The sequence below is a fragment of the Eurytemora carolleeae genome, unplaced genomic scaffold (genome assembly GCF_000591075.1).
Source record: "Eurytemora carolleeae unplaced genomic scaffold, Eaff_2.0 scaffold620, whole genome shotgun sequence".
NCBI lineage: Eukaryota > Metazoa > Arthropoda > Copepoda > Calanoida > Temoridae > Eurytemora > Eurytemora carolleeae.
Genome location: NW_019396554.1, coordinates 56974 through 79195, shown reverse-complemented (window position 1 = coordinate 79195; position 22222 = coordinate 56974). Strand labels below are relative to the sequence as shown.

General features: G+C 31.9%; 2 protein-coding genes across 5 annotated transcripts; both read right to left on the bottom strand.

The window, feature by feature from the left end:
- Positions 1-661: 661 nt before the first annotated feature.
- On the bottom strand, positions 662-16457 carry LOC111705402 (protein suppressor of hairy wing). The gene is made up of 14 exons (XM_023477935.1): positions 16425-16457; positions 10638-10677; positions 10388-10415; positions 9532-9623; positions 8315-8665; positions 8026-8106; positions 7684-7804; positions 6704-6777; positions 5060-5164; positions 4869-4937; positions 3974-4034; positions 2737-2776; positions 1213-1338; positions 662-783 (listed from the first exon to the last, which is right to left on the bottom strand). Exons 2-14 carry the CDS (start codon positions 10670-10672, stop codon positions 662-664), a joined length of 1305 nt encoding a protein of 434 aa, XP_023333703.1. The 5' UTR covers positions 10673-10677; positions 16425-16457.
- On the bottom strand, positions 12032-21726 carry LOC111705403 (transmembrane protein 115). Of its 4 annotated transcripts, none has more exons than XM_023477939.1 (14): positions 20983-21726; positions 20768-20832; positions 20031-20083; positions 19353-19472; positions 18503-18554; positions 17853-17883; positions 17714-17792; positions 17289-17348; positions 16557-16622; positions 15607-15683; positions 14992-15166; positions 14133-14224; positions 13428-13483; positions 12032-12905 (listed from the first exon to the last, which is right to left on the bottom strand). In XM_023477939.1, exons 1-14 carry the CDS (start codon positions 21028-21030, stop codon positions 12788-12790), a joined length of 1092 nt encoding a protein of 363 aa, XP_023333707.1. In that variant the 5' UTR covers positions 21031-21726; the 3' UTR covers positions 12032-12787. The 4 variants fall into 4 exon arrangements, with proteins under 4 accessions (XP_023333707.1, XP_023333706.1, XP_023333705.1 ...); XM_023477938.1 differs by lacking the exon at positions 17853-17883 and having other exon boundaries at positions 17714-17823; positions 20983-21308; positions 21601-21726; XM_023477937.1 differs by lacking the exon at positions 17853-17883 and having other exon boundaries at positions 17714-17823; positions 20983-21282; positions 21601-21726.
- Positions 21727-22222: the final 496 nt, after the last annotated feature.

The window sequence follows — 22222 nt, the reverse complement described above, 5'->3', positions numbered from 1 at the left end:
TGGGATGTATGTCACGTGTTGAGCTCCTGCTCACTCCGATCTGGTTATCAAGAGTGCTTCCATTTAATAGGGGAATGCCAGATTTACAACGGCACCCTTTAAACTCTGTCTATTGAATAATGTGCAAGACATCGTCATGTTTCTAGCTTGAAAAGTGTTAAATTCTGATAATTTCCTCCAGTGTTTATTAACGCTTAAATGTTCAAGTCACTGTACAGAAAATCCGAATGGAAAATAATCGATTTTTTAAAACAACATGATTAATATTCCATGCATCCTTGGTTAGGGAAAGTAATAAATAGTTAATAATTAAAATGAAATTACGTATTTTCAAATTTCTAATCTATCCCAAATAATTCTTTATTACTAAATCCTATAAATTCAAATTAAGATACTACTATGAGTAAAATAACTTTCTGGTTTTGAAATAAGNATCACAGGGTTATCCGTAATAAATGAGGTTTAAGAGACGACTGTACGGAATTTATACCGTATGTTTCCTTATATTCATGATTGTGATTGTAAACTTGTTTCTTTCTTTGTCAACCCATAAAGCAATGAAAGACTCAATTCAATACAGAATACTTAATTTATCCATGGGATGGTCATATTTTAAGAATTTAATGTCGTCTTTACAGTCTCATCCTTTGTGAGTAGCCCTTTACCTTTCTACGCTTATTTCACATAATGCAAGATGGTGGTTTGCCAAGTCCTTTTCCTCAGAATTGAACGCGGCTCCGCACTTTGGACACGTGATAATATCTTCCCGGTTTACAGCCTCTTCTAAGTAAAAAAAATGATTAAGAAAGTAATTCTTATTAAAAATTAATTCTTTAATTAATTATTTTCATTTTTTTAAAGATGAAAATTTGCGTTTTATTTTTATTTTGTTGTTTGGTGTTTGCCCTGTTGGATTTAACTCCCGCTCGGCGCTACTATGCAAAATGTACATTATAGATCGGCGATATTTATTAAAAGACGGTTACATAGAGAACTAAGAAGAAGTACATAGAACCAATTAAAAAAAGAATGAAAGGATTTTCATCAATAATAATATAATTTTTTTAGAACCTAATATCATGTGTTAAGCATTTGTCATTTTTAAATAACACCACCTGACAAATATACAATATATATAAAATATCCAAAAAAAATATACACAATATTCAAAATATATCTTTTTTCAAACATATTTCACGGAATAATTCTTACCTAGAATTCGATCAGAGGATTCAGATTTATCTTTCCCTGATCTCTTCCTCTTCTTTCCAGAACAAGGCTTCCGTCCTCTTGCCTTCTTGGGTTTAGAGTGCTTCTTTCTTAGGTGCTCTTGCAGACCTTAAAGAGCCCTCCATTAAAAAAAGTTGCATGTTTGATTCACCGCAGTACCCTTGAACCCTTTATCTGATCAATAATATGGAGCATTGTTTCTGAAGCGGCAATGCGCAAGTCAATTTTGAAAAAACCACAGAAAAAAATAATCAGTTGAAAAAAAGAAAAAAAACATGAAAACCTTATTAGTACAAGATCAGACAAAGCTTTGAAAGGGAGTGACCGGCAATGAATGGTGGTTGAACTGAAAACGTAGTATTGTGGAAATTAAAATTTAAAATGTTTCTACGACGTATTATTACTGAGTTTGTGCACAAAATCGACGTTCAAAATCATCAATTTGGGTAGGTACATATTGAGAACCCATTTTTTTTTTCATTATTAAATAACGACGACAAAAAATGTAACAAAAATTAGCAGTTGTTTAGTAACATGTAGAGAAAATAAAAATTAACTCTTATCATCGAAAATAAGTAATATTATTCAGTTATTAGATTCTGTAATCTCTCATTCTTCACACTAATATTCTGTAGATTTTCCGGAATTTTTATTGAAAAAACGACATTTGAAGAATTTGTAAAAATCTGCGAACAAATTAGTAAAGAATGAACGAAATAATTTATTCTAACATTGATTTATTGACAAAGACATTGAGTCTTAGCTACAAAAACAAATATTCTGATACCTATTACTTTGCAACCTGATGATAAAACCCTTTGATATTTTAAACTTGGATTATTTGATCTAACATAATTCATAGTTTGAAATATCTAAAATCTACGACTTTGGGTTGCAAAGATATGAGAACTAGAAAATCAAAATTTGTGGCAAAGACTCATTTCCTTTCTTTTGAGAAATATGTTCCTAGATATCAAATTAGTTTACTGTAAAATTTTTGTTACGATTTTCGTCGTCCTTATTCAATAATTTTAAAAATTCGATTCTCAAAATGTACCCAACCAAATTGATGATTTTGAACGTCGACTTTGCGCTCAAACTCAGTAATTATACATCGTGGAAACGTTTTATATGTCTCAAATGATTCCTAAAATGTTTTCCCACAATACTACATGTTTAGTTCAACTACCACACATTGCCGGTCACTCCCTTTCAGGGTAACTTGTGAATTAGAAATAACACACTATTCAGTTTAGTATACACATGGAGTCATTTGGAAGTACAGTCCTTTAAAGGATTGAGTTCATGAATTTTGAAAGTTGGGTTCGCTGCTTTTCAAAAAGATCTGCAGCTGATTTTCCCTCACTTGATCGAAAATGTTGAATTGAAAATGTTGCCATAATTTTATCCAAAATTGTACTGTTAACGTTTATTAATCAAATAATTATGGATGACAACTTAAAAAACTTCCGATTCTGAAAACTTTATAAAACATTTCACAGTTACCTTTAGAGGTAAATTTTACTCCACATTCTTCGCAAGGAACCTAAAATTATAAAAGTCGGAGAAGTCTCCTAAATTTTTTACGTTCTCTAAGTTTATCTTATTCTAGGCCCCCAGTGCCCCTGGGTGTAGGGGGGTTAGAGGTGTTGTACGCTGACTCTGCCCGGTACAGAGCAGGTTTACTGTCAGCTGTTGCGTACTGCGTCCCTAGTGGGGCCGGTTCGCGGTTTCTATTGGTGGGGTTTGGGGGTCCCTCCCTTTTTTCTGTCAGTTCGGGGTTGGGTGTGGGCGTTCTTGGTCTCTTAAATTTTTAACGTTCTCTAAGTTTATTAGTGCAGCTGTTTACGAAATAACTAAGATTTAAAGGAACTGTTAGCGTATTTTCAAGTGAACCTCTCACATGAATTGAATCCTTTATCTGATTAATAATGAGGAAGTTCTTGTAGCTTTTCTAGCTTGAAAACTGTTTAAATCTGATATTTCCTTCATGTTTTCCTGCAGGAGAAATGCACAAGTCACTTATGTAGAAAGACCACAGTTAAAAATATTCAGTTTTTCAACATTAAAAATATTGGTATCTAACTTATACCTGATCAGACAAAGCTTTTAAGAATACCGTTTCGCTGTGATAGGGCATTGCCATCTTTGCATGGAAATTACGCTTTCCGTCACGTTTAGTAATTATATTTATGAAAGAAATTATAGAAATTTGGGGTCTTTTCCTTTATTTTGATTACCAATGTCCTGAGATTAAGATTAAAAGAAGAATATTGAACTAGGTGCGAGTGGTTCAACTACTTTTTCTGTAAGAGTTTCTTTAATCTCAATGGCTACGATAAAACTTGGCATATTTTCTGAACTCTGATTGGTTCCTGAGAAATTTTCCCGAACTCTGATTAGTTCCTGAGGAATTTTCCTGAACTCTGATTGGTTCCTGAAGAATTTTCCTGAACTCTGCTTTGTTCATGGGGAATTTTCCTGAACTCTGATTAGTTCCTGAGGAATTTTCCTGAACTCTGATTAGTTCCTGAGGAATTTTTCTGAACTCTGATTGGTTCCTGAGGAATTTTCCTGAACTCTGATTAGTTCCTGAGGAATTTTCCTGAATTCTGATTGGTTCAAAATGTTCAGAAACAAATAAAGCTTAACCAGTAATTGGCTCAGGTAAAAAAACAAAACAAAAAAAAACTTGATTAAAGGTGTGTGTGTGGGGGGGGATTGAAATAAGTTTAATTTTCACCTTGTTCTGAGCTGAAGAGGAGTGGTCAGATTGTGTGTGTTCGACTAGATTCTTATGAGATCTAATTCATAACTTGTCATTTATAAAATTTGGAATCAAGGGAATATTCATGAGACATGAATATGAAAATGAGGCACAAAATGAATATTATTCTGATTTTTTTATGATTAGCGAAATTTTTTCTTCAGACTTTTTAAAAAGTCTAGATATCGGGGAGATATATTGGGCAGTGCATATTTAGATTCGTTGCTGTAACTTTTTCAATAATTCTGTTTAAAGATACATTTAAATAAAAATAGTACCTATTCACTTATCATGGAACAAGAGTGCAGAATTCAGAAAAATATTTATAAGGGTTAGAGCGTTATTAGATTTTAAATGAGCTTTTACGGCACTTTGACTAAGGGCAATGTAATTTCAAGTGTCCGTCAATGCAAAGATGGCAGTGCCCGATTTACAACGGTTTCATTAAAAGCTATGTCTGATCTGATTAGATATCGCTTTTTTTGTTTCTTAAAACTATTTATTTTTATTTGCGGATATTTTCGAGTCAGAACAACTACGGTAGCTTCCACATTTTTCATCAGATTAAGGTTTCAAGGGTACCGTTGTGAATCGGGCATTGCCATCTTTGCATGGAGGGTCACTTATAATTATGCTTACAGTCTCTTTATGTCAGAGTGCTACATAACAATGAATCCTGAGACTGAATTTAAAGAATTTGAGCGGCGACTTAAATTTAAGCGGCGGCTCAAATATTTGGTTGGTTTTACTTAAAATTGTATTTAATGTTTAAGATTTAAGCCGGTGCCTAATTGAAACCGCTTTTTGGCGGATTTGAGACGCGGCTCAAATTCATTAATTTCGGACACTGGAGATAAATGACAAAGTATCCCTGAACCACTGTAGACAGTATCCACACTGGAAAGTATCTTCTACACCATGGATCACACTCAGATGGTTTCTAAACAGAAGATGCGCGATATAGATTAAAGACTAAATTAATCTGCAGATTAAGAAAAGATCTCTATCAAGCATTGATCTAGAAATACACAATACAAAAGTTCCCAGCTCAGGTTGACCTACCTCAGCGATGCTGGTTTGGCTAGAAGCATGCTGCAAATACGACAAGAAAACTGCTTAGCGGTATGCACTCGGGCATGCTTTAATACACTCTCAGAATGCACAAACCTGCCAATATATTCAACCATTTAATGATATTTTTTAGTCAATTCATTAATAATTTTTAAGAACCTTTTGAGTACTTTCTTCCTCACCTTATCATGAATTTCATAATAAACGTGCTAAAAAGTAATCATCGTGCTACGAAGTTAAATTAGCTGTATATTATAGCACGTGTGCTAAAAAGTTTGGATTGGTTCCCGGATTTTCTCTAAAAAATTCAGAATATTTCCAAGATATTTTTTTCTATTAGAATGAAATTAAAATTGAAACCAATTTTATTCCAAATCCATAAATCTATTGATAATCTAGTCCATAAATCTATTAATAATCTAGTCCATAAATCTATTAATAATCTAGTCCATAAATCTATTGATAACCTAGTCCATAAATCCATAAATCTATTAATAATCTAGTCTATAAATCCATAAATCTGTTGATAACCTAGTCCATAAATCCAAAAATCTATTAATAATCTAGCCTATAAATCCATATATCTATTGATAGTCTAGTCCATAAATCCATAAATCTGTTGATAACCTAGTCCATAAATCCAAAAATCTATTTATAATCTAGTCCATAAATCCAAAAATCTATTGATAATCTAGTCCATAAATCCATAAATCTATTGATAATCTAGTCCATAAATCCATAAATCTATTGATAATCTAGTCCATAAATCCATAAATCTATTGACAATCTAGTCTATAACTCCATAAATCTAATGCTAATATAGTCCATAAATCCATAAATCTATTGATAGTCTAGTCCATAAATCCATAAATCTATTGATAATCTAGTCCAAAAACCCATAATATTAATGATCCAGCGATCAGCTGTGACTCAACGCTACTATTGAAGGGCATCCCTTGAGGTCCGTTTTTAAACGTCCAAAGGTTATTCGATTTTCAACCAACTCTTCAAAAATCTGTGATATTTGACCTATTTTAAAATTAGTTTCCTTTTATTACTTTATCCAAGGGTTTACACTAACCAAGGATATTAACCAGATTTTTGAAAATATTTTTCAAAAGATTTGATAAATCTTTATGAAAAATCATCTCGGTTAATATATCCTTGGTTAGAAACAATATTTAGCTTAATGTAATAAAAGTAAACTGAAAGGGAGTGTTCGCGAAAAATGAAAGGGGGTATAGACTTACGGCGAAAAATAATCGCTTTTGATCGCAACTAATCTTACTTCTATATGTTGCGTCTATAAGGAGAAAATTTTTAAAAACGACTCATGCTGAAGAACGTAGCGTCCATACAAATTCAGAAAGTTGCAATATTCAACTCGGATCGTAAAATAATCAATTTAATTTCAAACAAATCATTTAAATAGTTTATATTTCATTATAGTTTTGATTTAGTTTTTTAAAATGATATTTCGCTGGCGCTGTATTTTCGAACATTCCTGGAAAATATGAAAATGTCGTCTTCATTATCAAAAATCCTCGCAACAGGAATAAATGTTTTCAAAAGTAACTTTCAGATCATAAAAAAATACTATGAAATATCAACTCAAAATGATGCACCCTACCCTACCTCTGACTGCATCCCTCGAAACTGCAACTAAATTCCCTCTTTCCTATGTGAGATTTGAGATGTCGATGAATATCCTGGAAAAAATTTCAAATCTTATTTTCTTGTCACTTCAAAGTAATTTTGATCGACTTAAATGCAAAGATGGCAATGTCCAATAAAAACGGTACCCTTGATATGATTGAAAATGTGAAAGATACCGTAGGTTTACTGAAAACTGTTTAATTCTGATGCTTCCTTCATTGCTTCTTATTAGGGTTCCCCAGTTTGCAACAAAATATAGAAATATTGTCTCACAAAAAACTCTCAGGCTAATATTGTTCTCTATGGTGTCAGTTTTCACAGGATATTTTATTTACCTCTAGGTAGTGCTCGTAAAAAAGTCTACATAGCTCAAACAAAATTTTTTTTGAATTTGTCATGTCATATCAGTCAATTGTTGAAATTTTTAAAACAACAATTGACTGCGTTAGGTTAAAAAAACCTCCAAAAAACTCAGTCAATTTTGAAATTTTTGAAAAATTTCAACGGATTTGATCTTTTTAGACAATTGATAGAAAATGACGTACAACATGATAAATTCTAGAAATATTTTTTTTGAGCTATGAAGACTTTTTTTGCGATCTGCAAGGGCCTTGCACGACCACTTCCCAATGGTCTAAAAAAATTCTTGTGATAGCTGAAGAGAACTATATTAGCCTGAGAGTTAATTGTGGAAAGTCGGACTGAAAAATGGGGCACGCTACTTCTTATAAGCAAGAAAAGTCATTTTCGCAGAGAATCAGGAAATTAAAATAAACTTTTTATTGAAACAAAAACATGTATATATACTTTATACTTGATCTGACATAGCTTTTAAGGCCGTACACAATTGTAAATATCGCCTTTAACGAGGGATTTTCAATTCATGAACGAAACTTTTCCAGAAATTTTCAGTTCGCGGTAATTTTTGTCCCATCCCAATCCAAGTTAATTTAACAAACCTTTATTTCAAGCTGACAGAGAAAACAAGAAACAACGTTTTTATGCCTGCTCTTGATATGATTCATCAAATCAGATAGATCGCCAGACACTTCTTCACAGATGTCACAGGAAAAACTTTCTCTAATAATTGACGAACATATTTCCCAAAAATATTGCACAATACACTTTTTTCATTAAGTCCGGATCCAAGTGGCGAACCATCAATCAAAACCTGTTTGCCCTTAAAACACAATCATAAGTGTCACAAAAACGAAACATCATTACAAACTTGGTGAATCAGGTTTCTACCAAAATATTTTTCAAAAAAGAAGCACAACATGTGATTTGTCGTCAATTCATTCCTGTGTGTGAATTGTCTGTGATAGTTTAGCTGTATGTTGCTGGAGAAATAGGAATCACATTCATCACAAGGAACTACATTTCTAAACATTTAACATTGAATCAATTTTTTAAACCTTTTTATCTGAAGTCAAATTGTCCTTGTAACAATACGTAGTTTCTGTGTTGAGTAATTGTAATGTTGCTTCTTATTATAATTTCTAAGGAATTGAAGTCAGCTGATTAGCTAGGAGTCAGCTGATTACTGATTAGTAAAAAGTAAAAATTCTAACACCAGAAAGCATTTCTAACCTTGGGAGAGAGTTAAGATCTTCAGTAATTAAATCATCAGGTTCATCTCCGTCAATTGGTGCAATTTCATCATCATCAGAGAAAAAGTTATCATCGTCATTTGCTGGAGAGAAGTTTTCAGTTTGATTTTGAAGTTCTCTTGCCTCCTCATCATAAATTGAATTATTCTCATCTTTAGGTTTCAAACCCTCTTCAGAGTTCTCAGGATTAGGATCATTAAACTCAGCTTCATGTGGATCAGGTTCATCTTCATGTGGATCAGGTTCATCTTCATGTAGATCATGTTCAGCTTTAACAAAATTGTTCTCCTCCTGAGTATCAACGGAAGGCAGAATCTCAAGTTCAAATACACTAAAACAAAGTTAGTTACAGTTAATATGTATTGTTTTAACAGTAAGTGACTAATTCCCAGATGTAATATTTCCATGTGAATTTTCTTACCTATTTTAAAGAGAATTTTCATGAAAAAATATTACGATAGAGCCAAAGAAAAAAGAATATATATTAGAGGGGAATTTACTAGAAAAACGTGTAAAACGGCCATTTTGTTGTACTGTTTCCATACTGCAGGTGTACTTCACATATTTAGGCTTTATAACCTTTTGGGCCCTGGAATATCATTTTATAGAAAATCTAAAATTAATGTTAAAAGAAAACCAAATTATGAAATAGGCTGGTTTCATAATTGACCAATGATCATTTCACATAAACTCTATGCCTTTCACTTTACAAACGATGATTTTCCGTTATAACTATAAATCAAATGATGTTTTTTATTCACCTAATTCATTATAAAGTTTATTTAACAGCTTTAAAAAATTCGAAATCGAAATGAATAGTCTAGGGAACATACTTTATTAATGTACTCTACTGCATATAATTTGTGAACATTTACATGATTTGTACACTTTGAACTCCCTTTCAGGCTGAAAGGGACTGAAAAAATTCATACCGAGAGATTCTCTAAATTCCCCTCTAATATATATTCTATTCTCTATGGATAGAGCTGTGGCTAGGATATTTTTGAAAATTACCCTTCCGGAATGGATCATTCAGAAAATGCCTTTTGAAAAATTGAAGCTAGAGAAATTGTAGCTAGAGAAATTGCCATTAGGAATTTGCAACTTTGAAACTTTACTAGAGATTTCCTTGCCTTTGGGAAATTGTACCTGGGCAAATTTTGCCTTTGGAAATGTTATTAGCATTTGATTTTCTACCTTTGATTTGCGGAGAAGCAGGTAGATGACAGAAAATGATTAAACGCTAAAGCTATTTTTCCATTATAACTCGTCCCACACACCAGGCAGTACTAAAACATAAAATAATCATACCAAAAATAACAATAACCACATCCACAATATAATATAATGGGATTTCCAAAATGTTTGACAAATGTTTGACATATTGAGAGTGCCAATTGATACAAACCACATTTCAGAATGATCAGAGATCGGAACTTTTAAGGCACTTTTAAATTTGAGGATCAATGCTTAATCCCGTTAGGGTCTAACCACCATGGGATATCGAAAAGCAATTTGATTTATCTGGAGATCTGCATAAGATGAAGATCAGAGGCTTGATTCTGAGATTCAAAACATTAAAGTTCTGACTCCAGAGCTGAGCACTTTAGAATGGGATATCCTTAAATGTGAAATTGTGAAACGTGAATCTCGGGATCAACCATCTTATGTAGAGAGAGTAATCTTTGACATCCATTGATAGCTTTCCCTGCAGTGATAACTTTAATCAAAGGATCAAGCATTGATCACCATCTAATTCAGAAGGATTAATTTTATTCCTATTCGATATCCATTGATAGCTTTCCCTGCAGTGATAACTTTAATCAAAGGATCAAGCATTGATAATCAATAAAATTGCCCATATTGGATAAAGAGATCAGACGTTTATGATGAACAAATTTTCCTGAAGTCGATTTTGATAATTTATACAATATGCATTATGCATCACAATAAGTTTTAATCGCAACAGATCAAAAAAACAAAATAGTAGAGAGTTGAGAAAAAAGTTTTTGGAAAAGGAATGTCAAGATATTTTGATGAATTGATTGAATACCTTAAACGCCTTGAGACTTATCTTCAAACTGAAATATATATATATTATAAAATCGAATTTTAAATTTTATTTTCTCACATTCATTTTAAATAGTAACTAAGTGCCAACAAGTCCTAAATATGCCCTGGGAAAACTCCCAAGCAGTTTTTAAGCGATCTACATTGTGTACACTGTACATTTATACAATTGAAAACTGGTATAAAAAAAGTTCTCGGAGAGAGAGAAATACTTCCCCCCTCCCCCTAGTTACCTTATCACCAAGTTGTCGATATCTGCTGAGCACATTTCGTCTGAAAAAGGTCAATGTGTACATGTATACTATAAACCAAAGTGTACACTTAAAAACAAAATGTAGCAGCTAACAAATGCAATATCTGAAACCACTTGAAAAAACTTATTTTTTTTTGATACAACAGACTTAAAAAACAGCTGGTTTTCAAAACAGCAGACTTTAAAAACAGCTTGTTTTTTAAATAGCAGACTTCAAAAACAGCTGGTTTTTTGAACAGCTGATTTTCAAAACAGCTGTTTTATAATTCTGTTGATTTACAAGTTCTTTAATATGATTTATCAAACAGCTTTTTTAAAACAACTCAAGTATCAAATAAATTTAACATCTGATTTTTTTAATGGATTAAACACACGGTAATTATTTTTTAGCTGATCAATCGCACAGTTGACATCTAGGATAATGGATTAACTTAACATAGGATTAATTGACCAGAGCTGGGAACTTTTGAATGGTTGATATCGGGATTAATTTTTTCCCTTAATCTCCAGATTAAATAAAGCTTGTTCTTAGCTTGTTTTTAATCTCCCGATTAATTAACCGATCGGGATTAAGGATACCTCATTCTAAAGTTTTCAGCTCAGAACTTTAATGTTGTGAATCACAGGATCAAGCCTCTGATCTTCATCTTATGCAGACCTCCAGATAAATCACATTTCTTTTCGATATCCCATGGTGGTTATACCCTAACAGGATTAAGCATTGATCCTCAAATTTAAAAGGGCCTTCATTAGATATCGAGATTAAGCGCTCAAAATTAACGGTAATTTACACACAAGTGTCGAACACAGCTTATATTATTGACAGTTAATTATTATGTTTTTGTTAAATGTTTTAAATTAATAATTGTTTGGACTGATTTCACTCATTTCACTAAATAAAAATAAATTCATTATCACATTCAAATTCTCTATAAATATAAAACAGTAAGTTAAAAAAACTTTTTTTTTTGTTTTTTTTCTCTATTCTTACAAGGCTAGACTTTTTCAAGCATGTGCCTTCTAATTTCATTTTTAATATTTACAAAATATTAAGTAAAGTTACAACGTTTAGGTAGAGGAATGTATTATTGTATTGACATATTGTACAATGAAAAGCTTATAACTTCATTTTTCCAATGTTATAGTCGGTCATTTTGTTAGATTTAAATGTAGCAATTAAAATATTAATTATTCAAATCAAACACAGGTAAAACGGTGCACGTGCAATTTTGATCAAACTGTGTTTAAAACTATTTAAAAGCTTTAAGGTATTTTTTTAGCAACGAATTAAAAAATTTTATCTATATATTAAAACAAGACATTCATATATATGTTGCGTATAGCCGGCCAAACGGCTGGACCGATTGGGCTGAATTTTTTTTGGACACTCAAGGGTGGCTCGGGCGTGTTATAGGCTAAAGAAAACTAGAATTTTTTTCATAATTGTTTTTTGCACGGGCAACGCCGGGTCCCTCAGCTAGTTTTTAATAGTGCATTAATTCGTGACATGAACTTTTAAAAATTCAACAAAAATTAAACGTTTTACTTATATCAACAGTTATAACTGAAAAAACAAAAATATCACATTTTCAGTTTATGTATTACAACTGTAAATCAAGAGCAAGGAGGGGTGTCAAGAATTTTAATTTGTTCTATAAATTTTAATATATATAACCCCAACCGTTCGAACAAAACTCGCACACTCCTTATTACATCAATTTATCCAGATTTTGTTGTTGTTAAAACTGTATCTAAAATATGCCCCACCTCTAAAAACATAACTTTTCACAAGAAATAAAAACGTAAAAAAAGCATACTTGTAACACAGAATCATGAATTTTTCTATTTTTCTGCACAACATATTCCAACGGCAATGTGATTTAATTCAATTTTCACTAATCGGAATAAACGATGTACATTGTACAGCTTTCAGAAGATTTTTCCAAAAAAATTAGAATATTAGGTTTGAATGAAAAATAGTACAGTGCTTGAACATGTGAACTTTCTTGATAGATTTCTTGTTTTTCTTGTTTGTTGTTTTTTTGCGCATTTTTAAATCATTATTTCTGCTTCATCTTTTTATTGATGTTCCTGTGTTTTTTCGCAAAATTAAACGACTTCTGCGTATTTCTAAATTAATGATTCCTGCGCAGGTTTCTGCGCAGGTTGTTCTGGTTGAGGTGCACCATGTGGGCTGGGGGACGGGGTGGCGGGGATAGAACCGGACTCAACAGAAATACTGGTTGGACTAAATAAAAATATTAATATATTATTATCAATAACAAAATCATTATCATCAGCAATATCATTATCATTATCAAAATCATTATCATTATCAAAATTATTATCATTATCAAAATCATTATCATTGTCAAAATCATTATCATTATCAAAATCATTATCATTATGAAAATCATTATCATTATCAAAATCATTATCATTATCATTATCATTTTCATTTTCATTATCATTATCAAAATCATTATCAATATCAAAATTATTATCATAATTACTATCATTATTATAATCAACATTAAAATCTGAAAATGTCACCTAAAAAAAGGATTTATTCATTACAGACAAGGAATGTTAGAGCAAGTGGAAATAAAATTATGTGCACTGTAGTTTCTGCAGTAAATGACTTTCTTTTAACAAGCTATTTTTGTTTTTACCCCCATGCAGTATTGCACCTTTTCAAAAATAACATTAAAAAGTCAGAGGAAAAGTTTCTAGATTAAAAATGATAAAATAAATCTAAAAAATAATAAACCTGCTACTTTTCTCAGGTTCCTCCATGGATGGCCACTGTGAACCAGAGGCGTCATTCTAAGATAAAAAATATATTTGAATTAATAAGAAAAAATATATATGAATTAATGAGAAAAAAATGAATGAATTAATGAGAAAAAAATGAATGAATTAATGAGAAAAAATATATATGAATTAATGAGAAAAAAATGTATTAATTAATGAGAAAAAATATAAATGAATTAATGAGAAAAAATATAAATGAATTAATAAGAAAAAAATGAATGAATTAATGAGAAAAAATATATATGAATTAATGAGAAAAAATATATATGAATTAATGAGAAAAAATGTATTAATCAATGAGAAAAAATATATATAAATTAATGAGAAAAAAATGTATTAATTAATGAGAAAAAATATAAATGAATTAATAAGAAAAAAATGTATTAATTAATGAGAAAAAATATATATGAATTAATGAGAAAAAAATGTATTAATTAATGAGAAAAAATATAAATGAATTAATAAGAAAAAAATGAATGAATTAATGAGAAAAAAATGTATTAATTAATGAGAAAAAATATATATGAATTAAAAAGAAAAAAATGAATGAATTAATGAGAAAAAATATAACTAGTAACTACCCTTCTGTGACGTCTAAGAAAAAATAATTCTTTTCGCTAATCTAAAATTCTGACCACTGTTGTTATTCATTATTTCTTGCCTTAGATAATCTCTCAGAAAGTGCTCTCAGAGCAATTTGTCTCCTGCGCTCCGAGTCCTGGGATTCAGCTCCGGGAATGGAAATGGTTATTCCTGATCAAATAAAATATTAAATCATTTATTTGCTTCAGATTTTGAATTTTGTCATCTTCTAGAAGAATATATGTCTCAATCAACATAATTATTTCGTTGCTTATCATGTGATAGTTTTGAGATTAGTTATATTATTTCTCCAAATCTGAAAAAAAAATGTGTTCAGAGTCCGAATTTAATGAAGTTGAGCAGCGTCTCAAATCCGCCAAAAACCGGTTTCAATTGAGCCCCGGCTATAATCTTGAAACATTGAATACAATTTTAGTGAAACCAACCATATTTGAGTCGCGTCTCAAATTTAAGCCGCGGCTTAAATTCTTTAAATTCGGCCTCAGATATCTTTGATATATCAAATAATGAATTTCATGTTTTAGGAGGTAATTGTGTATTCTTTAAAAATAAAATACAATGGGATTTGAATTAAGAAATCAAATTGATAAAGAAAAATCTAAATTTTCAGAATAATCAAAATTCATATTTCAGATTTTTTTTAAATTCTTTGATGCAATTCTGAATGCAGGACCAGGTGTATATTATTTAAATAATTTAAAGTTTTAGGGAAAAAAATATTAAAAATTACATCAACTGGCAAGCGTTTTTTATACTTTTTAACCCAAAAAATCATTAATTTTCCCAAGGAAGAGAAGAGGCAACTTCTCAACAAATTCCTTATATACTGTGGAAAAAATATTTTAGAAGAGAGGGGGGGGTGATTTTTCGAGAAAATATATACCTCAGCCAGCATTGAGCATAAGTATACTCTGTACCTGTAGGGGCTCCTACATCGTATCTCCTGACCGGCTTCCTGCAGATCCTGCACTTGACCGCCAGCGAGAAGATGAGATTGGAGAGGATGGAGAGCGGAGGCTGAACAACGTTAGGGAACAGGGTGGCGAATGCAAAACTGTCCGCCATATCCCCGCGGGTTCCGTTGTTGTGAACCTAAATCATATTTGTGTGTAAAGGTTGTTTCACGAAACGTGTCACTGTCAGTTGAGAGATGACTTAAAGAGCGTCTTTAATCATAAATCTTTAGTCGTCAACCTACTTTCATTCACATGTATATTCACATGTATAATTCTTGGAACAATAATCACACAATTTCCCCAATCCTGACATTTACACATTGTTGTCTGTTCAAAATTATCGGAAGTAATTAGAATTTGGTTCGCATTTCAATTCGTTAAATTTTTTTTTTTTTTCTAAATCTCTGGAGTGCCTTGGTTGGTATCTAATATTATTCAGCTATTCCAAATCATTTTCAATCAACGGCCACAGGTGGTCCATTAATGACAGAAAAGCTAAGAAAACTAATATTTCATGGGTACTGTTAATGGTACCTAAGGGTCAGGTAACAGTCCCTTTAAAAACTGTTAGAATACCTGGTAAAACCTGAGATAGGTCCAGGATATAACCAGCCCTGTTCCAAACATAGTGCAGTAGGACCCTTCAACCATACCTAGATACAGACCACAAAATATTCAAATCAAATAGAGTTAGAAATCCATGTTTTTGTTTATGTGAACTGTTAGTTTTTATTTTGCGGGTTCACTAAAAAAGTGAAATTCGTAGAAAAAAATACATTTTCCGAATCAGAAAAACGACGTTATCTTCCACATTTTTTTTCAGATCGGGCATTGCTATTTTCACATTGAAGGTCATTTAAAATTACGCTTACATTCCCTTTAACTACTACTCGGAAAATATATAAATTGGTATACAAAACTGGCACTGTTGTGGTTCGATATTAAATGAATTCAAAATATCTTAAAAACGTAGATGAGTCTCATTGTTAAATTTGATACTATGGAGCTTTCATCAAACATAATTGATAATACATATAACCCAGAATTGTCTTTGAAATTAAACCACTCCAATTCACTCCTAGTGTAAAAACGTACCGAGTTACCCACAAAGGATGAGACTGTAAAGACGACTGAAACTCTTCAAATATGACGATCCCAAGTTGAAATAAGTCGTCTGCCTTAAAGGTAGTCTTTAAGCGGTTTATTTAACAATTAAGCAAAGAATAAAAGAATTTTATAGTTTCAGGAAACCATGAAGAATAAGGAAACAGACAGTATAAAATCCGTACAGTCGTCTCTGAAGACTCAATGTTTGTGGGTAACCGTGGATAAAAAAATTGTCCTTGTTGGAGGTCTTCACTTTCGCACTTTCGATATATATATCCTCTTCAGTCCTCTTTTAGAAGTGAAGCAAGCGTAATATAGCATGGTCGTTTTAGAGTAAAGAGATATGATTCTTAAAAATAAAAAAATTCCATGGGGGATTTTCCAGCATATTAATTTTTTTTCTGCCTCCTATAGCCTACCTATTGCCCACATGATGAAGGTGAGCCCAAAGACAAGCAAGGGAATGTTTCTGTTCGTGATTTTCCCTGGCACAGTAATCAAATTAGATGATATTAATTGGATATATTATCGTTCTTCGTTAAAAGACTCATAACACATGAATGTGTTAAATTGAACAGTGCTAAATAGTTGATATTTCATAATATTTTGTATTTTTCATGATCTGAGAGTTACTTTTGAAAACATTTTTTCCTGTTTCGAGGATTTTTGATAATGAAGACGACATTTTCATATTTTCCAGGAATGTTCGAAAATCCAGCACCAGCGAAAATCAAAAAAAAAAAATCTGAATGATTTGTTTGGAATTAAATTGATTTGTTTACGATCCGAGTTGAATGTTGCATCTTTCTGAGTTTGTATGGACACTACGTTCTTCGGTATTAGTCGTTTTTAACAATTTTCTCCTTATGGACGCAACAGATAGAAGTAAGATTAGTAGCGATCAAAAGCGATTTTTTATCGCATCAAGCCTATACTCCCTTTCATTGTTCGCGAACACTCCCTTTAAATGTGATTAGTTGGTTGAATGTTATAAATCTATCAGTTTATATTTTGATAAACTAGAAAGTATTGTTTTTATTGGTATGAAAGACTAATAATAGATTTTAAGGAAAATAAACATAATTTAATGATTTGAATTTAAATAAATCAGGATTAATTTGTGGATTGTGATTAATTGATTGACTATGTCCCTAGTGGTGTCCTGAAGAGAATCAAGTCTGGCATGATTTGCTTTACTGCCATACTCACACCTACAGTTTATAAAGGGGTAAATACAGGGGTCAGCTAGTTTTTAGGAACCATGCAAGTCAATGTCATTGATTAAAAATTAAAAATTAAAACATTAAATCCAAACTTTCAGACTCCTTTGTCCCCTGGTTACTGAGTTAAAGCCTTCGAAAGTTCCGGACCTCCCATGCTTTAATTGGCAAGAAGTTTTTTGGAAATCAAGCTAAATTTATAACCAGTTTTTAAGAAGTTACAAAAAGATATTTTTTTTTTTTACTAATTGCATAATTAATATGCTCAGAAATTATTGTTGGAAAAATTAGAAATATGACCAGTTTCGGTTTTTTTAACGCTAAAAAACTATGTTTTACTTCAAAATTCAACAAACCTGCTAGGTACCCAGAGAGCCCATGGATATGCACATCGAACAGTAATTGTGTATTGAAAGTGAACATGTAGAGGATATAATAGAATATAGCACACAATACAGCTACCCCACTTTAGATACATTCTCAATATACAATATAGTAGAATATAGCACACAATACAGCTACCCCACTTTAGATTTTATATTCTCAATATACAATATAGTAGAATATAGAACACAATACTGCTACCCCACTTTAGATATATTCTCAATATACAATATAGGAGAATATAGCACACAATACAGCTACCCCACTTTAGATATATTCTCAATATACAATATAAAAGAATATAGAACACAATACAGCTACCCCACTTTAGATTTTATATTCTCAATATACAATATATAGAATATAGAACACAATACAGGTACCCAACTTTAGATTTTATATTCTCAATATACAATATAGTAGAATATAGAACAAAATACAGGTACCCAACTTTAGATTTTATATTCTAAATATACAATATAGTAGAATATAGAACACAATACAGCTACCCCACTTTAGATATATTCTCAATATACAATATAGTAGAATATAGAACACAAAACAGCTACCCCACTTTAGATATATTCTCAATATACAATCTAACACACAATACCGCTATCAACCTTAGATATAATTTTCAACAAGCCCCTGTTATGATTTATACAAGACGAATCATGTTGGTTTTATTTCTCAAAAGGCAATAATATTTGATTAACATTTCTACCAGAATTAGTTTAACAATTTTTGTGAGAATATTCTTCCTGTTGATGATGAAGAAGAAAGTCACCATCTCCAAAGCTCCCCATAAAGGTTCTACAAATAAAATAAATAAAATTCACTTTTACTTTCAAAAGGGACTGAAAGAGTAATTTCAAGTGATCCTCCATGCAAAGATGGCAGTGCCCGATTCACAACAGTACCCTTGAAAGCATTGTCTAGTTAAGTATGGATTAGAATTCCATGTTTATGTTTTTGAAAATTATTTATTTCATTTGTGGTTTCTCTGCATAAGTGCCTTGCTCATTTCTTACTTAAAACAAAGACTGGAAAAATTATCAGAATTAACTACTTTTTGAGTCACATTTTTATATCAGACTCAGGTTTCAAAGATGTTGTTGTAAATTGGGCATTGCCATCTTTACACTAAGTTCCTTGAGATTCAATAGAGGTGTAATTTTCATTAAATTTTATTTCCCTTTCAGAAAAAAATTTCCCCCAACATTTTGAGTTTTTGAATAATTGTCCTAAAAATAATGTCAACTTTCAAGTGGGGGAGAGGACAACTTTTTCTGAAAAATATAAACTTCTGATTACATGTAATAAATATCGGGTAACATGATATTCTGTATATTTGCGCAAATTCGTGAATTGTCTACCAGAGTGGCAATATTTGTGCAAATTCCTGAATTACCTACCTGAGCGGGAATATTTGCACAAATTCCTTAATTACCTACCCGAGTGGCAATATTTGCGCAAATTCCTGAATTACCTACCTGAGCAGGAATATTTTCGCAAATTCCTTAATTACCTACCCGAGTGGCAATATTTGCGCAAAATTTCTGAATTACCTACCTGAGCGGGAATATTTGCGCAAATTCGTGAGTTGCCTACCTATAAGTTTGCCAACAAGAAGCATAGTAAATATATCAACCAGAACCTCCCAGAAGTGTATCTCCAGGAAGCAGTGTGTTAATGCTGTCCAGATCCAGAAATGAGGGGGATTAAAATAACCTATACAACAAAAAATTGATCAGAGGCCGAATTTATAGAATTTGAGCCGGGGGTTTAAAATTTGAGACGCGAATCAATTATAGTTGGTTCCAATAAAACTTATATTCAATGTTTTAAAAATTAAGGAGGCGTTCAATTGAAACAGGTTTTGGTGGATTTGAGACGCGGCTCAAATTCATTAAATTCAGACTCTGAAAACCCTAGAAAATCAAGTTTATAATGTTTATACTGCATTATGTAGCTGAAGGAAAACCCAGACCGTTGTCGGGAATATACTGCTCCCCCTGCCACCCCCAGATGTTTTGATATGTAACATACATCAGCTTAAAAGCAAATATGTCAACTACAAATAAAACCATCATGCATCTTTATGTACTGCAGAGCAAATACATAAATACTGTGTAAACTGTACAGCAAAGTAAATGCCCAAACTGAGTGTACAGCAGGGGTATGTTTCAACTCAGTGTAAAAAAGGTTTACAATGCAAGCAAAGACATTGAACTGAAAAGCAAATGCATTAACTACAATATAATTTTTTATACATTTATATCAACTTGCCTGGAGTAACTGACAAGGTGATCACAGCGGTTTCAGAGAAGGATAAAAAGTAACTAAAAAAACATTAACTAAAAGTTTAATTCTATTTTCTTTTTTTGATTATTCCGGAACAAACAACCAAAAATAGACGTCTTTTACATTTAGATCCCACACAAAGAAAGTTTTGTATTATTTCTTTCTTAAATTAAAAAAAATTTAAGAAAATATGACTCAGGTCTAAGCTGTCACCGGGCCTTATTTACGACTTGAGCTTTCGGACTCAAGCTGCATCTTATTTTCCACAGAGTTGAGTTCAAAAACCCGGTTTCATATTCTATTTGGCGGATTTTCATGGTAGGAATTGGCGTATTCTGGGTTTTTATGAGAACAAGACTGAACATCGAGCCTTATTCAGATTCTCTACTAAAACCAAACAAGGTCGGCCTTTTTTTCATTGGGCCTAACTCCTAAGTCAAGCCTAAGTTTAAAGAAATACGACCCGAGCCAAAGCTTTTAATTAGCGGGCTCTGAATACCAAATACCAATATGAAAAACATAACTCACTAGTTCAAAAAACTAATATTTCCATACTCTACTTATGATTAAATCAAATCAATATTTATTAATTTATTTCACAATTGACCACCAAGAATCAATCATATCAAACACCATCCAGTTATTAGAATCGATTGCATTGCTAATTTAATTCATTTAAAATTTTTCTTATTTTTCCAAAAAAAGGAAAAAGCTCTACTCACCAGAAGAAGACAACAAGACAGATAATCTTGACAAAAATACTTGTGTTTCCAAGCATAGCAGATACCTGGAAATATTTTTGTTAAAGGGACTGCTAACAAATTTTAAAAGTAATTTTTTGGTCAAAATGTAATCTTTTTAACTATTTTTTTCTTATTCTTTTCCACCGAAACATGATTTATTTGGATCAAAAATCTAAAAGACAATACAACTGTACCTGTCCGCAGAGATAAGGAACATTCTTTGATAAAATCCGCCCACTCATTCTGATCAAATTCTTAACTCCAATCTTATAAAATTAAATATTTAACATTCTTTCTGAAAAATTTATTTGATGGAAATGATTAACATTGACTAATTAAAATATATGAAATTAGTAATTACTCAATAGAAACCGAAATGTCCTCCCCTGACATATCAGAGATGAATCACATTCACTAACAAGTACCAGATATTTCCTCCCCTGACATATCGGAGATGAATCACATTCACTAACAAGAACCAGATATTTACACCACTGAGATATCGGAAAAAATTTTCTAGCTAGAACATGACATTTTAACAAATGAGATTTAAAAACGACAATCTAGCTAGAACTCGACAATTCCACCTCTTAGATTTCAGAAATGACCATCTTGCTAGAACATGACATTTCAACCCCTGACATTTAAAAACGACAATCTAGCTAGAACTGGACAATTCCACCCCTGAAGTTTCAGAAATGACCATCTTGCTAGAACCTGACATTTCAACCCCTGAGATTTAAAAACGACAATCTCGCTAGAACTCGACAATTCCACCCCTGAAATTTCAGAAATGACCATCTAGCTAGAACCTGACATTTCCAGCCATGGGATATCAGAAATGATTCTTTAACTGGTCCCCGACATTTCCACCCCTGATATTTCCACTGGTTCTGGAAGATGAACGCTGTACAGCTCCCCACCCGGCTCCTGTACATAAAGATTAAAATGTATATTGTACACACAAATTTAACTAAAATGTAATAAAATAAAAAAAAAGAGATCTAGCCCCCCTCCCCCGACCGTATCATAGAATTAGGTAAAATTTGAATTAATTTTTATTTAATGGAAATTGAATGTATTTTAAAGAAAAATATTTTCGTAATTTTTAAAATGCGTTGCTTGTAAAGTTTTTGGAAAAGAAATGGTACTGTAAGTAAAATTATATCAGGGTTAAAGGGAGAGGCTGGGTAGACATGGTAGTTATGCTAAGAGTGCAGTATTGTTGAAAAATGTTTAGATTTCATTAAAAACCTTTAAGAGAATTTTACGGTGTTTAATTTTACAGATAAACGATGCTAGCTAGCGATCTGCCGGTGTTAGATTTTCTGACTCGCACAGCTTCCGGGAAACCAAAGCTTGTGGGTTCCAGAGGCAAAACCTGCCAGGCATGCGTACCGTGCCACAACCTGCCGGGGGGGGGGGGGCCACTTT

Coding starts and splice junctions, on each gene's coding strand:
- LOC111705402 (XM_023477935.1), bottom strand. CDS start 10,672: ATGTGCTCAGCAGATATCGACAACTTGGTGATAAG. Junction 7,805..8,025: donor CACAGACAATTCACACACAG/GAATGAATTGAC, acceptor GTCAATTATTAG/AGAAAGTTTTTCCTGTGACA. Junction 784..1,212: donor ATCCTCTGATCGAATTCTAG/GTAAGAATTATT, acceptor TTTTTTACTTAG/AAGAGGCTGTAAACCGGGAA.
- LOC111705403 (XM_023477939.1), bottom strand. CDS start 21,030: ATGAGTGGGCGGATTTTATCAAAGAATGTTCCTTATCTCTGCGGACAG. Junction 16,623..17,288: donor TCTCTTCAGGACACCACTAG/GGACATAGTCAA, acceptor TTACTGTGCCAG/GGAAAATCACGAACAGAAAC. Junction 15,684..16,556: donor CTTCATCATGTGGGCAATAG/GTAGGCTATAGG, acceptor GTCTGTATCTAG/GTATGGTTGAAGGGTCCTAC.